The sequence below is a fragment of the Nannobrachium achirus genome (assembly GCF_963921795.1).
Source record: "Nannobrachium achirus genome assembly, chromosome: 9".
NCBI lineage: Eukaryota > Metazoa > Chordata > Actinopteri > Myctophiformes > Myctophidae > Nannobrachium > Nannobrachium achirus.
Window position 1 is genome coordinate 940,945 of NC_137818.1, and position 14,946 is coordinate 955,890.

The following is a 14,946-nucleotide window of genomic DNA, read 5'->3' on the forward strand; positions in this document are numbered from 1 at the left end:
TTCTTTAAGGGTTGGTTCAGATTTACATAAAGCTGTAGGAAATACTTGCCATTAATAGAGGTTGCAAAGGTATTAATTGATGGCCATAGTCCCGTCACTCCCGTGGTCAGAGTTCTGGTCAATATGAAGTCCTTCCGGTGAAATGTAAATGTAAATGAATCCACAACAGCGTCATTTGTATTGATGACAGTATTTCTACCATATGGTAGCGCTACTTTCGTTCAAATTTGACCCCTCTGTCAAGGTACTGTTTTTGAAGCGGTGAAAGCCGCTTCCAAGGAGTGGCTTTGTGTGTCCCCCATGTCCATATATGGTCATTTCAGTCCAGAATGAACAGGTTTTATCTGTCCGTAAATGTGTGTCCCCCATGTCCATATATGGTCATTTCAGTCCAGAATGAATAGGTTTTATCTGTCCCGTATGTCCAGAATATGTGTGTAGTGTGGACAGTGAGACCATATATATATAGTTTGAGGATTGGTCAAGCTTTACATGACAATCCGGCCCTCCAGATAAAATCATTCATTCATTCAGAATTCTGTATCTCTAGACAATTATATACTCACCGCTTCACTTCGAACCGAGGTTTGATTTTTTTGTTTCAAAACAAGGTGCCCTGCAGTCAGCTGATCAGAAGCATAGTAGCGTAGTAGCTAACAGTAGCATAGTAGCTAACAACGCAAACAACACAACTTCTGTGGATTCATATTAGTTGTAATGAGTGGCACTTGCCAGATCACAGGAACTATACTTCATATTAATAGAAACTGATTGGAGATCCCTGATGTCATCAATATTAAGCCCACATTTAGTTATGCCCATATTATGGACATATTGTGTCTCATGTGGTCTATCACATCAGACATCAGTCATCTCCATATTTGGGAAAATATGGCCACATTTTGGGCACATTTTGTCTCCCCACAACCAACCAACCAGGTCTGTTCATTCTTTAGGAGTGCCAGTGTTCGCCCAGCAGTCTGCTGCCACCCGGGCGCCCATGTGACCATACTAGTTTATTTATAGTCTTACTAGTTCATTGTCCATATATGGTTATTTCTACTGTCCATATATGTCTGTGTCTTTTCTATAACCGTTTATAGTTTGGGAGGTTCAGCCACAGCCAGACATCAACTCCTCAAGACGGAGGGAGGTTAAAGAAACGGATTCCAACGGTGACGGTGAAGAAGAAGAGGTGGACCCCAGGATCCACCAGGAGCTGGTGAAACTCAACCGCTGCTCCGCCGACATCAACCGAGGCGAGACGCGGCTGGAGGAGGCGCGGCAGCAGTTCCGCCAGGCGCTGCTGGAGGCCACGGGCCGGCTGGTGGAGCTGCGGGGGAGGAGGGGCGTGGCCAAGGCCTTGGAGAAGTCCAGGCCGTACTGGGAGGCCCGCGACGCGGCCGACACGGCCGTGCTGGAGGCCCGCCAGGCTGCCGCCGCCTTCGAGGAGGCCTCGGACGTCCTGACGGCGGCCAGGGACATGGTCTCCTCCGCGCCGCGGCCGGAGGAGCGGCGGCAGCAGCATCGGCTCGGTTCTGACGACGACGCCGCCTTGCGGGAGGTGCTGGAGCACGCCGCCTTGCGGGAGGTGCTGGAGCACGCCACCCAGAGGCTGGCTGAGGCGCAGCGGGCCGTGGCGAGCAGTGAGCTGGTGCACCTCCGTGCGGTGGCCCGGTCAGCGGAGGCCCTGAGCCGCGCCAAGCACCTGGAGAAGAAGCTCAGACGCGCCGTCGGCAAGGCCAGGCCCTACGTCGAGCTGAAGGCTGAGCTCCACGCACAGCTAGACGGCCTGAAGAGGACCCAGGACCAGCTCCGGGACGGGCTGTCCCGGGACAAGGACGAGTACAGGACGGCCCTGGGGAACCTGGAGGACATCTCAGAGCGGATCCACCAGGAGCGCCGCTGCAGTTCCTCTGCCCTCAGCCCCCATGTGGTCACTCTGGTCCACTACAGCAGGGGTGGGCAACTTTGATGATGGCGAGGGCCACTATATTTCCACCTTCACTCCAGAGGGCCACTATATTTACACCTTCACTCCAGAGGGCCACTATATTTCCACCTTCACTCCAGAGGGCCACTATATTTCCACCTTCACTCCAGAGGGCCACTATATTTCCACCTTCACTCCAGAGGGCCACTATATTTCCACCTTCACTCCAGAGGGCCACTATATTTCCACCTTCACTCCAGAGGGCCACTATATTTCCACCTTCACTCCAGAGGGCCACATTTGTCATTCTAGTATTGCATACAATAGAAGCAAAAATAGCAGATCTACAAGCTCAAAACACATCAAAGCGCGATGCGTTTTGAGCTTGTAGATCGGCGCGATGCGTTTTGAGCTTGTAGATTGGCTATTTTTGATTCTTTTGAATTGGAATCCTGAATTATTTGTTTTATTTTTTAATTGGAATCCTGAAATGTAACATTTTGATTTAATTTCAAACTCATTTAGTTATATACTCATGTTAACTTTATGAACCTAAATACAAATACATTGGACATAAAAAAAAGACATTTTAATACTACTATACTAGTCATTAAGCTACTAGACTGACGGAATTAAAGCAGGTCATGTTTGGAATTGTAACAGCTGAAATCAATAATTCCAAGTATTCCAATATTTTCCTTTATACCTACAACAAACTAGCCGTTTGTGCCAAGATGTAGGCCATATCTAGGCCAGATGTAGGCCATATCTAGGCCAGATGTAGGCCATATATAGTAGGCCAGATGTAGGCCATATATAGTAGGCCATATCTAGGCCAGATGTAGACCATATATAGTAGGCCATGTAGGCCATAGCTAGGCCAGATGTAGGCCACAGGCCATGTAGGCCATATCTAGGCCAGATGTAGGCCATATATAGTAGGCCATGTAGGCCATAGCTAGGCCAGATGTAGGCCATATCGAGGCCAGATGTAGTAAACTGTAGCTTGGCCTACATCTGGTCTAGATTCAGGGCCCAGACATTGTTTGGGAACTGGACTGGACAAAGCTTGATGTTGGAGCTTAGCTCCTTCCAGGAGCAGTGCTCTAAAGCTGTCATCTTCAAACCAGGAATGCAGGCAGCATTTATTTACTGTGCTGAAAAACATTCTAATTAGTGTTGATTCTGTTGACTAAAAATACAACGAGAAATGTTCGTACGACTACCTTTTTTCACTGACGAAAACGAAATAAAAACTATTTTGCTGTCCATTCTTGTAGCGTTTAGGGTGGAATACAACAATACATAATATTATATTATAGGTAGGGGAAGTGATTTAATGTAATTAAATAATTACAAATGTGTGTTCTGAGTGTTCTGAAAGCAGTTTTAGTTGCTCCACCCAAACAGTTTTTCTGCCAATCAGGATAGAGTGGGGCCTTCCTCCAATCATGGCCGTACTCGTACACCAAGGCCCGCCCCCACTTGATCATGATTGGAGGAAGCCTAACCCCACCTGTCACCTACATGAAAACTGAAAGTTAAGTGAAATCATTTACCCTAAGCTCTTACTTACTCTAAAGTATGTGTTGGGTGTTGTTGTGTGTTGTGTGAAAAGACACCTGCATTATGTGCCATTTATATTATGAACATCCCTACAATTTGAGTGGAAATATGCCACGTTATAAGTGCTTTATTCACTCACCCTCTCATATGCGTCACCAATAGGGTGTAGACCCCCAATATGACTGAATCATCTATGGTATAGGTTGGAATGGTGCATTTGAGTTCAATTGTATTTCACCCTCGTCCCTACATTAACTTGCTCCTCATCTATGTCCAGTCTATGAAGTAAACAGTGGTCAGATATGCCTTGTGTCAAAGTCACTACCACATCAGGAGGGGTCCTCCTAGGCATCCCTGGACAGTCCACAAGATGGCGCCCTAAAACCAATGTTGTGCCTCTCCTTGGCAGCGTGGCTGGGCTGCAAAAGGGACTTTATTTCCCTTTAAAAGGCTGTGGGCAGGAATTTCATGAAGGCCATGGCCGTTGTTGCCCCTCAGTTTGGTCTTATACTATATCTATATCTGACTATATCTATCTATATCTATCTATCTATCTATATATCTATATCTATATCTATCTATATATATATCTATCTATCTCTATATATATATATATATATATATATATATATATATATATGATACATATATCTCTATATATATATATATATATATATATATGTATATATATATATATATATATATATGTATATATATATATATATATATATATATATATATATATATATATATATATATATATATATATATATATATATCGATATATAGATACCGGTATGTATATATAGATATATAGATATAGATATATAGATATATAGATATGTATATATAGATATATAGATATATAGATAGTTATGGCAGAAAGCCACCAATAGGCTTCCCCCTTTTCCACAGCATCTATTCTGCATCTAGTTTAAGGCAGGACCCACATTTAGAGCGAACATTTTTAACTACAATCCCTGTTTCTGGGGGTCCCTGGTCTGGAACAACATATTTTGAGATGGGGGTCCCTGGTCTGGAACACCATATTTTGAGATGGGGGTCCCTGGTCTGGAACAACATATTTTAAGATGGGGGTCCCTGGTCTGGAACAACATATTTTGAGATGGGGGTCCCTGGTCTGGAACAACATATTTTGAGATGGGGGTCCCTGGTCTGGAACAACATATTTTGAGATGGGGGTCCCTGGTCTGGAACAACATATTTTGAGATGGGGGTCCCTGGTCTGGAACAACATATTTTGAGATGGGGGTCCCTGGTCTGGAACAACATATTTTAAGATGGGGGTCCCTGGTCTGGAACAACATATTTTAAGATGGGGGTCCCTGGTCTGGAACAACATATTTTAAGATGGGGGTCCCTGGTCTGGAACAACATATTTTAAGATGGGGGTCCCTGGTCTGGAACAATATATTTTGAGATGGGGGTCCGCGGCCAAATACATATATAATTGTGTGGGTCCTTGTCTTGACCTGAAACAGTTGTAGAACCACTGGTAGACCACTATGATACACCACTATGATACACCACTGGTAGACCGATTCTACAACAACTGTCTTCTAAATCCTAACAGTTTTATGAAAACAACGTAATATGACGTTGTCATGTCAAGCAAGGACCCCCAAAAATACATATATTTGGCCACGGAGGCGCGGACCCCCATCTCAACATATCTTGTTCCAGAGAGGAGCCGAGGGACCCCCAGAACAAGCAGACATTTCAGTTAGATGTGCGGGGGTCTTGCCTTAAGCTGGATGCAGAATAGAGACATCTCGCTTTTACACGCGAGGCTTTAGCTAGGTGGGGGCGGGGCCTCGGCGATGACGACATTGATGACGTACAACCGGAGGGGGGAAAAACAGCCGATCTACAAGCTCACAAGGCGTCGCGCTGTGACGCCTTGTGAGCTTGTAGATCTGCTGTTTTCCAGTTTTCCCCTCCCCGGTGGGTTGGGGGCCAGCAGGCCGGCCAGCAGTGCAGCAGAGGCGGCCAGCAGACAGTAGCATGAGGCGCTGCTCTGGAGCTCTGGAGCTCCTTGTAAGCTAATATTAATATTTACATGTTCTATTATTGGATATAAAACACAGCAACATGGCGGGGTACATTAAGAAGCAAATCCTCAAGCATTTATCCAGGTAAGATATTTATAATGTTATTAATGTTATTATTCAATGATGAATACATAGTGTGTGTGTGTGTGTGTGTGTGTGTGTGTGTGTGTGTGAGAGAGAGAGAGAGAGAGAGAGAGAGAGAGAGAGAGAGAGAGAGAGAGAGAGAGAGAGAGAGAGAGAGAGAGAGAGAGAGAGAGAGAGAGAGAGAGAGAGTGTTAGCCATCTATTCTATTATATTCACCCTCCTCTCAGCTCAGTGTAAATGAATGTTGTGTCAACAACAGACTAATAAAGTCCTTTTAGTTGATCTGCTTAAAGCTAGCAGGTCTCCTCATTGTTCCTACATCACATTAGTCCGAATCTGGTGGTGAGAAATACTATGCCTAAACCTAAACCTAACCTCAGTAAAACTATGCCTAAACCTAACTAAATTCGGACTAATGAGATTTCGGTCTTATGGACAGTCCCCGTTAGATCTACTTAAAGCTAGCAGGTCTGTCAGATCTACTTAAACCTAGCAGGTCTGTTAGATCTACTTAAAGCTAGCAGGTCTGTCAGATCTACTTAAACCTAGCAGGTCTGTCAGATCTACTTAAACCTAGCAGGTCTGTCAGATCTACTTAAAGCTAGCAGGTCTGTTAGATCTACTTAAAGCTATGAGGGCTGTCAGATCGGTGTCAGGCATAATCGCCTATAACATTTTCGCCAGGTCTTTTCGCGGGGCACTTTTGCCGTGGAGGAGAGTCTTTTCACCTACCTGTCTGAGCCATTTCGCCTACCCTCAATTCTGCTGTCAGACTTTCCATGTTTTCATATTATCTCTTTGTCATTTAAATATTATAGTGACTGTGACAGTGGTGTTACATGTCAAACCTACACACGGCTATCCTATGCACTCCATAGTAATCACATAAATACAGAGCTATTGGAATCAGGTGCGCCCAAATAATGAATTAATCCATGTCCCGATACTATACATTCTTTGGTGCAGTATTGAACAGTATTGTAAAATGAACAGTATTGTAGGCCTATATTGTTTTAACATTAGGCTATACAAAATATATATGTAGGCTATTAGCCTATATAGGTCTATATAAGATATGCTACACCTAAATAGCCTATAGAATCAACATTGCCTGTCAACAGGCATAAAAAACTATTTTGCCATTTTTTAGGAATAAAATGTGATGTAGATAATAAATGTCAAGTAAACTGTTAGATTCACTTGACACCACTGTCACAGTCACTATAATATTTAAATGACAAAGAGATAATTTGCAAACATGGACAGTCTGACAGCAGAATTGAGGGTAGGCGAAATGGCTCAGACAGGTAGGTGAAAAGACTCTCCTCCAAGGCGAAAATGCCAGGCGAAAGGACCGAATGCGTGTAGGCGAATATGTTATAGGCGAAAGTGCTGGTGACCGTCAGATCTACTTAAAGCAGACAGGCTCCTCACTAAGACACAACAACAATGACATGGGTACCAAACAATATGAGTTAATGGAGAATGGAAAGGATCAGATTGTCCGCTTTAACTATGATAGATATTTAACTCATATTGAATGACAGACAGACAGAACACAGTACTATGATAGATATTTAACTCATATAACATTGAATGACAGACAGATAGAACACAGTACTATGATAGATATTTAACTCATATAACATTGAATGACAGACAGATAGAACACAGTACTATGATAGATATTTAACTCATATAACATTGAATGACAGACAGATAGAACACAGTACTATGATAGATATTTAACTCATATAACATTGAATGACAGACAGATAGAACACAGTACTATGATAGATATTTAACTCATATAACATTGAATGACAGACAGATAGAACACAGCACTATGATAGATATTTAACTCATATAACATTGAATGACAGACGGACAGAACACAGTACTATGATAGATATTTAACTCATATAACATTGAATGACAGACAGATAGAACACAGTATTATGATAGATATTTAACTCATATAACATTGAATGACAGACAGATAGAACACAGTACTATGATAGATATTTAACTCATATAACATTGAATGACAGACAGATAGAACACAGTACTATGATAGACATTTAACTCATATAACATTGAATGACAGACAGACAGAACACAGTACTATGCAGAAGATATCATCAGAAAAACAGTTGTAAAACAATGCAAAATAAATGGTATCTAGCTTGTAGATCCGAAACATAGAGATTCCTTTTTTTTTTTTTTATAAGAAAAGTATTGAAATTAGTCTTGAAATGAATCTTTAGCAACACAGATCTTTTAGGGGTCCTCTCTCTGACACAACATCTTTTCAGATGGAGGAGCAGGTCTAAAGTGGTTGAGCTGAAATGAATATTGTTGCTACATTCCATAGTCTGATCTCTCAGTCTTCTGCAGAAGCCCTGGATGTGCTTCATCGGGCCACCCTAGGGTGCCACTGTGATGGCACCCACTTTGAGAAACCCAGATCTTTAGTGGAGGCACTTGAACCCCAAAAGGCCTTCAACCTAACGTGCAGAGTGCAGACTCAGAGAGCAGACTGCAGGGTGATGGGTTTAAACCAGACTCAGACTGCTTGGTGATGGGTTTAAACCAGACTGCTTGGTGATGGGTTTAAACCAGACTCAGAGTGCAGACTGCTTGGTGATGGGTTTAAACCAGACTCAGAGAGCAGACTGCTTGGTGATGGGTTTAAACCAGACTCAGACTGCTTGGTGATGGGTTTAAACCAGACTGCTTGGTGATGGGTTTAAACCAGACTCAGAGAGCAGACTGCTTGGTGATGGGTTTAAACCAGACTCAGAGAGCAGACTGCTTGGTGATGGGTTTAAACCAGACTCAGACTGCTTGGTGATGGGTTTAAACCAGACTGCTTGGTGATGGGTTTAAACCAGACTCAGAGAGCAGACTGCTTGGTGATGGGTTTAAACCAGACTCAGACTGCTTGGTGATGGGTTTAAACCAGACTGCTTGGTGATGGGTTTAAACCAGACTCAGAGAGCAGACTGCTTGGTGATGGGTTTAAACCAGACTCAGAGAGCAGACTGCTTGGTGATGGGTTTAAACCAGACTCAGACTGCTTGGTGATGGGTTTAAACCAGACTGCTTGGTGATGGGTTTAAACCAGACTCAAGAGAGCAGACTGCTTGGTGATGGGTTTAAACCAGACTCAGACTGCTTGGTGATGGGTTTAAACCAGACTGCTTGGTGATGGGTTTAAACCAGACTCAGAGAGCAGACTGCTTGGTGATGGGTTTAAACCAGACTCAGAGAGCAGACTGCTTGGTGATGGGTTTAAACCAGACTCAGACTGCTTGGTGATGGGTTTAAACCAGACTCAAGAGAGCAGACTGCTTGGTGATGGGTTTAAACCAGACTCAGACTGCTTGGTGATGGGTTTAAACCAGACTGCTTGGTGATGGGTTTAAACCAGACTCAGACTGCTTGGTGATGGGTTTAAACCAGACTCAGACTGCTTGGTGATGGGCTTGGAGCAACAACTGTTCCTCAGCCAGCAGTTATTAATTCATTCAATAAAACACTTCTCCTTCATCATCTGTTCTGTTGTTGCACAGCACACAGCACTTTAAATACCTCTGATTCATTGTGACACCTCACTATACTGTGTGTGTGTGTGTGTGTGTGTGTGTGTGTGTGTGTGTGTGTGTGTGTGTGTGTGTGCAGGGTTTCCTGCAGGAAAAAGTCTTGACCAGGGGGGGATCTCATGGCGCACGCGCGAAATTTTTGATAATTAATTAATTAATTCGAGTAATTAATTCACTTAATTTTTAATATTAATTCTTATTTTTGCCCTATAAAAAACACATGAATGTGCCCATGATGACGGAAAACACAACTACATGCTATCATCCACATTTATTCAACATTGAATAACTTATATTGCCGGTTCGCCACCAAAGGGTTAAAAAAATAGTGTGCACGCTGGTGTACGAATTCGTGCACAGATGATGCACTATGCATTAACACGCTTTTCACAGCTTTCAAACAAAAAAATTCGCTTGGAAATCCGTTCAGGCATTCAGGAGATACCAGCCCTTATGTTTTCTTCAAATGTAAACAAACATGGCTGCCATGTTTGAAAGATAGGGTTGGTATGGGGGTTAAACATGCAATTTCGCGATCGCGATCATGCCTAGTACATTGTTGGAGGTCCAAAAAGTTTTTTTGAAAAAAAAAAAAAAAAAAAAAAAAAAATATTTTTATACCCTTGGGGGGGCGGGGGGGTTTTCTGGCCAGGCGGGGCGCCTGGCCTGTAAAGTGCTGCAGGAAACCCTGGTGTGTGTGTGTGTGTGTGTGTGTGTGTGTGTGTGTGTGTGTGTCCTCTCTTGTGCCAATGAGGGACCAGTATTCCTGGTGATGTCATTGGTGATAATTAGGGATGGGTATCGTTCACCTTTTAATCAATACGATACCTTTTTCGATACCTGGGAATCGATATGATGCTTTTTTCGATACCATTTTCGATACTTTTTATTTATTATTATTATTATTATTATTATTACCCTTATAATTACTATTTGCCTTTTTCTATGGGCTATTTTCACAGTAACGAGTGTAGCCTACTAAAGCAGTCATTAAACTTGCAGTAGCCCAAGTGTTACAGATGCCAGACTGGCCAGGGGTGCATTCAAAAGTATCGAAATAAGGTATCGTTTGTTTTTACGTGAACCGATACTCGATAGTATTGACGTCAGTGAATCGATAACATTAAAAGTATCGCCGACGATACCCAACCCTAGTAATAATATATCAGTTTTTCTCTGGAAGCGGGTTAGGGTGATGTGGGGAGCTCACCTCATGGTCCACCTCCACAGAGTGCATTTCTACTTAATACTGTCGTTCATGGCTCAATATGAATATAATAAACTACAAATATGCTTATCTATCTTAAGCTTTCACACATACTGTAGTAGTTTTAAATACAAGCATTGAAATACCAGACTGGTCCCATCCTGTTGACACTTACTTGTCTTTACTCTGAGCAAAGACATACTGTACTAGTCCAATAGGGCAGCACTGGTTCTCAACCTGTGGGTCAGTACCCCCAGGGGGGTCCCCACATTATTGGGGTTGAGATTCAAGCAGCGGAACAGAGAAAAGAGGAAGTGCTGTGTGGGTCCGTCGTTATCAAGAAGTGAGAAACACCTGCTGGTTGGAGAGGCTTCATTTGATATGCAAACACATTGAAGTTCTTTCCATGGCCAGCTGTAGTAGGAGGCTAATAGAAACATTACTTCCATAGCCAGCTGTAGTAGGAGGCTAATAAAAACATTCTTTCCATAGCAAGCTGTAGTAGGAGGCTAATAAAAACATTACTTCCATAGTCAGCTGTAGTAGGAGGCTAATAAAAACATTACTTCCATAGCCAGCTGTAGTAGGAGGCTAATAAAAACATTACTTCCATAGCCAGCTGTAGTAGGAGGCTAATAAAAACATTACTTCCATAGCCAGCTGTAGTAGGAGGCTAATAGAAACATTCTTTCCATAGCCAGCTGTAGTAGGAGGCTAATAGAAACATTACTTCCATAGCCAGCTGTAGTAGGAGGCTAATAGAAACATTACTTCCATAGCCAGCTGTAGTAGGAGGCTAATAGAAACATTACTTCCATAGCCAGCTGTAGTAGGAGGCTAATAAAAACATTCTTTCCATAGCCAGCTGTAGTAGGAGGCTAATAGAAACATTACAAGGCACTCCACTCAGTTGATTTAGGCCTAGAATTATTGAATGCTTTAACCAGTGAAAAATAGCAGATATATATGCTATTTTTGAAAAAGTCGTGAAAATGTGCAAATCTTTGAATATATCTATTTTCAAAGTGAACGTTTGTAACTCAAATTTAGCTTCTGGGGGGTCCCTGGAACTATAATATTTTGAGATGCGGGTCCGTGACCAAATACATATCATTTTGGGGTCCTTCACATGAAAAGGTTTGAGAACCACTGACATAGTAGTCTCTCAAGAACAGACTAACTGAGCTCCAGTTGAGTGAAAAGGACCTTTTCTTTGACGATGGCTGGCCAGATTGCTGACATAGAAACATCGTTTTTTTTTCTCAAAAAAACCTTAGAAGGATTCATAAGACACTTATAGAATCGATGGCTTCCAGTTTAGCAAAGATCAACGGGTTTCAGCCTTCATCTGCCGTTGGTCGTTATTCTTTCTCTAATTCATTTCTATAGAGTGGATTTCTATGATCTTTAGATGTATTTGTAGCGCTGCTGTTCATGATGCTGTGTGACTGAGTTAGCGTGATGCTACGCTAACAGTTAATCTGCATAAAATCACTCTCACACATGATTGAAAACCTTTTAGATCTTCTGACTCGTTCTGTTTACAAAGCATGAATGATTCCTCCACAGGGCAGGGGGTTCGTTTGTCCTCCACAGGGCCCCCCCCCCCCCGACTCCAATCCCTACCCAACACAGTGCTTGAGCGCTCTGCTGGCCCAAGTAACCAGCAGGCCCCACACACACACACACACACAGCCCCGGATGACCTGAAGGGTCCATATATGGAGTTCATAGTGTATGATGACCTGAGGAGTCCATATATGGAGTTCATAGTGTATGATGGCCTGAGGAGTCCATATATGGAGTTCAAACTGTATGATGACCTGAGGAGGAGTCCATATATGGAGTTCATAGTGTATGATGACCTGAGGAGTCCATATATGGAGTTCATAGTGTATGATGACCTGAGGAGTCCATATATGGAGTTCATAGTGTATGATGACCTGAGGAGTCCATATATGGAGTTCATAGTGTATGATGACCTGAGGAGTCCATATATGGAGTTCATAGTGTATGATGACCTGAGGAGTCCATATATGGAGTTCATAGTGTATGATGACCTGAGGAGTCCATATATGGAGTTCATTGCGACCGAAGGTCGCATTATACCCTGAGAAATCTCGTAGCTTGTCTGACTGTCAGTACAGGAAGTGATGTCAGTGTGATGTCAGTGAGTCACAGTGATGTGGTACAGAATGACTCATATATGGGCATAAAAAGGATGTCACGTGACATCACTTTCTGTACTGACAGTCAGACAAGCTACGAGATTTCTCAGGGTATAAAAGTCCATATATGGTCATTCCCAGAAAAAAAAAAAAAAACGTTTATGCCCATACATGGAGATTTCTGATGTCATGGAGATTTCTAATGCCCTGCTTGGCATTACTTACGTACGTTTTATGCCCATATATGGAGATTCCTATGTTGTCAATATTAAGGACGTTATTAAGGATATTATGTTATCAATATTAAGGACATACTGTATATGGGAATGCCCATATTTGGTAATGTCCATACATGGGCATGTTTTGACATAACATAACTATCATGAAGGGGTCTCCATATATGAGTAACTGGTCCCATATACATCACTGTCCAGATGGCCAAGAATTGGCGCGACCGTCGCATGTCACCCTGAGGTCGCAAGTCACCCTGAGGTGTCTTACTAGTAGTGTATGATGACCTGAGAGGTCCATATATGGAGTTCATACTGTATGATGACCTGAGAGGTCCATATATGGAGTTCATACTGTATGATGACCTGAGAGGTCCATATATGGAGTTCATACTGTATGATGACCTGAGAGGTCCATATATATATGGGGTAGGGCAAGTCAGGAAGAGGCGAACATTGTGAAAATAGCAGATCTACATGCACACAACGCCTCGCTGTGGAACCGAGTCACATTAAAATACCTACAATTCCTACAAGTAAATGAGTGCATTTTCAGATATTTTAACCACTTAAAACCAGCGGTGTTCAAACCTTTTCATATCAAGGTCCAGTATTTATTCATCATTTGACCACAGAACCACCTTTTGATGTAATTTAGCCTCTCAGAACCAAATCCTAGAATATCTTGTAATCGTTGGATATAATTTTGTCCTCAGTTCCATGCCATATGATATGACTCTACCATACCATACCATACCATACCATACCATACCATATGATATGACTCTACCATACCATACCATACCATACCATACCATACCAGTTCCATGCTATATGATATGACTCTACCATACCATACCATACCATACCATACCATACCATACCATACCATACCAGTTCCATGCCATATGATATGACTCTAGAAAGAAGGCAAATATTGAACAAAATAACACATTTTCTACATTCTCTAATCCAGGCCGTTCTTTAATCCGAGGCACCCCTACATTATAATTTTCACTCCCAGCACCTTAAAAAATATCTGCCACAGATAAAAGAAATATCTGTGGCAGATATTTTTTTTTATCTGTATCTACCATCCACTTTGAATGGAAAAATATCTGGAGAAAGAGATTTTTTTATCTGTTATCTGGCCCAGTGGGAATGGCCCTTTAGGCCTATTATATAGTTCTAGTTATTATTTTAGAGTTATATTATCCTACAGTATAGAAGGGTTGTTGACTTATTATATACTTATAGTTATTATTATATAGTTATTGTCCTACAGTATAGAAGGGTTGTTGACTTATTATATACTTATAGTTATTATTATATAGTTATTGTCCTACAGTATAGAAGGGTTGTTGACTTATTATATAGTACTAGTTATTATTATATACTTATAGTTATTATTATATAGTTGTATTGTCCTACAGTATAGAAGGGTTGTTGACTTATTATATACTTATAGTTATTATTATATAGTTATATTGTCCTACAGTATAGAAGGGTTGTTGACTTATTATATACTTATTATAGTTATTATTATATAGTTATATTGTCCTACAGTATAGAAGGGTTGTTGACTTATTATATACTTATTATAGTTATTATTATATAGTTGTATTGTCCTACAGTATAGAAGAGTTGTTGACTTATTATATACTTATAGTTATTATTATATAGTTATATTGTCCTACAGTATAGAAGGGTCGTTGACTTATTTGTGGCTACAATAGAGCAGGTGCACTTCCTCCTGAATGGCTGTTTGGCTGTAGGAACTGCAGGAGTGTTTTCTGTTATAAAGTGTGTTTACTCATGTGAATAATTACAAAGGGAGCTTGGTGCTGCACATGGAGGGGGGGGGGGTGCAGTGAGGCCATACAGAGTACTGATCCCATGCTGTGTGTAATTTAAACACATCCAGGACAGTGCTTCTTCTCACACTGGGTCCAGGGAGCTCGAGGGGTTTGTGGTGGCAGAAATGTACAATAAATATACGCATGTCACACGCATGCAGTTTATACAGTAGCTGTTGTAATCCTTGGACCGCTCTGTGACTGCAGAGCTGAACCAGTCCAGT

The 14,946-nt window shown here is 41.8% G+C and overlaps 1 protein-coding gene across 1 annotated transcript in view; it reads left to right on the forward strand.

Annotated features, from left to right (window-relative positions):
• Positions 1 to 5,611: 5,611 nt before the first annotated feature.
• Positions 5,612 to 14,946, forward strand: part of bltp3a (bridge-like lipid transfer protein family member 3A) — a gene marked incomplete at both ends in the record, with an annotated part of 104,196 nt that continues 94,861 nt past the window's right edge. Inside the window, one exon of the mRNA XM_080733926.1 lies at positions 5,612 to 5,655. Coding sequence (XP_080590052.1) covers positions 5,612 to 5,655 — 44 coding nt within the window. The remainder of the gene's footprint in view (positions 5,656 to 14,946) is intronic.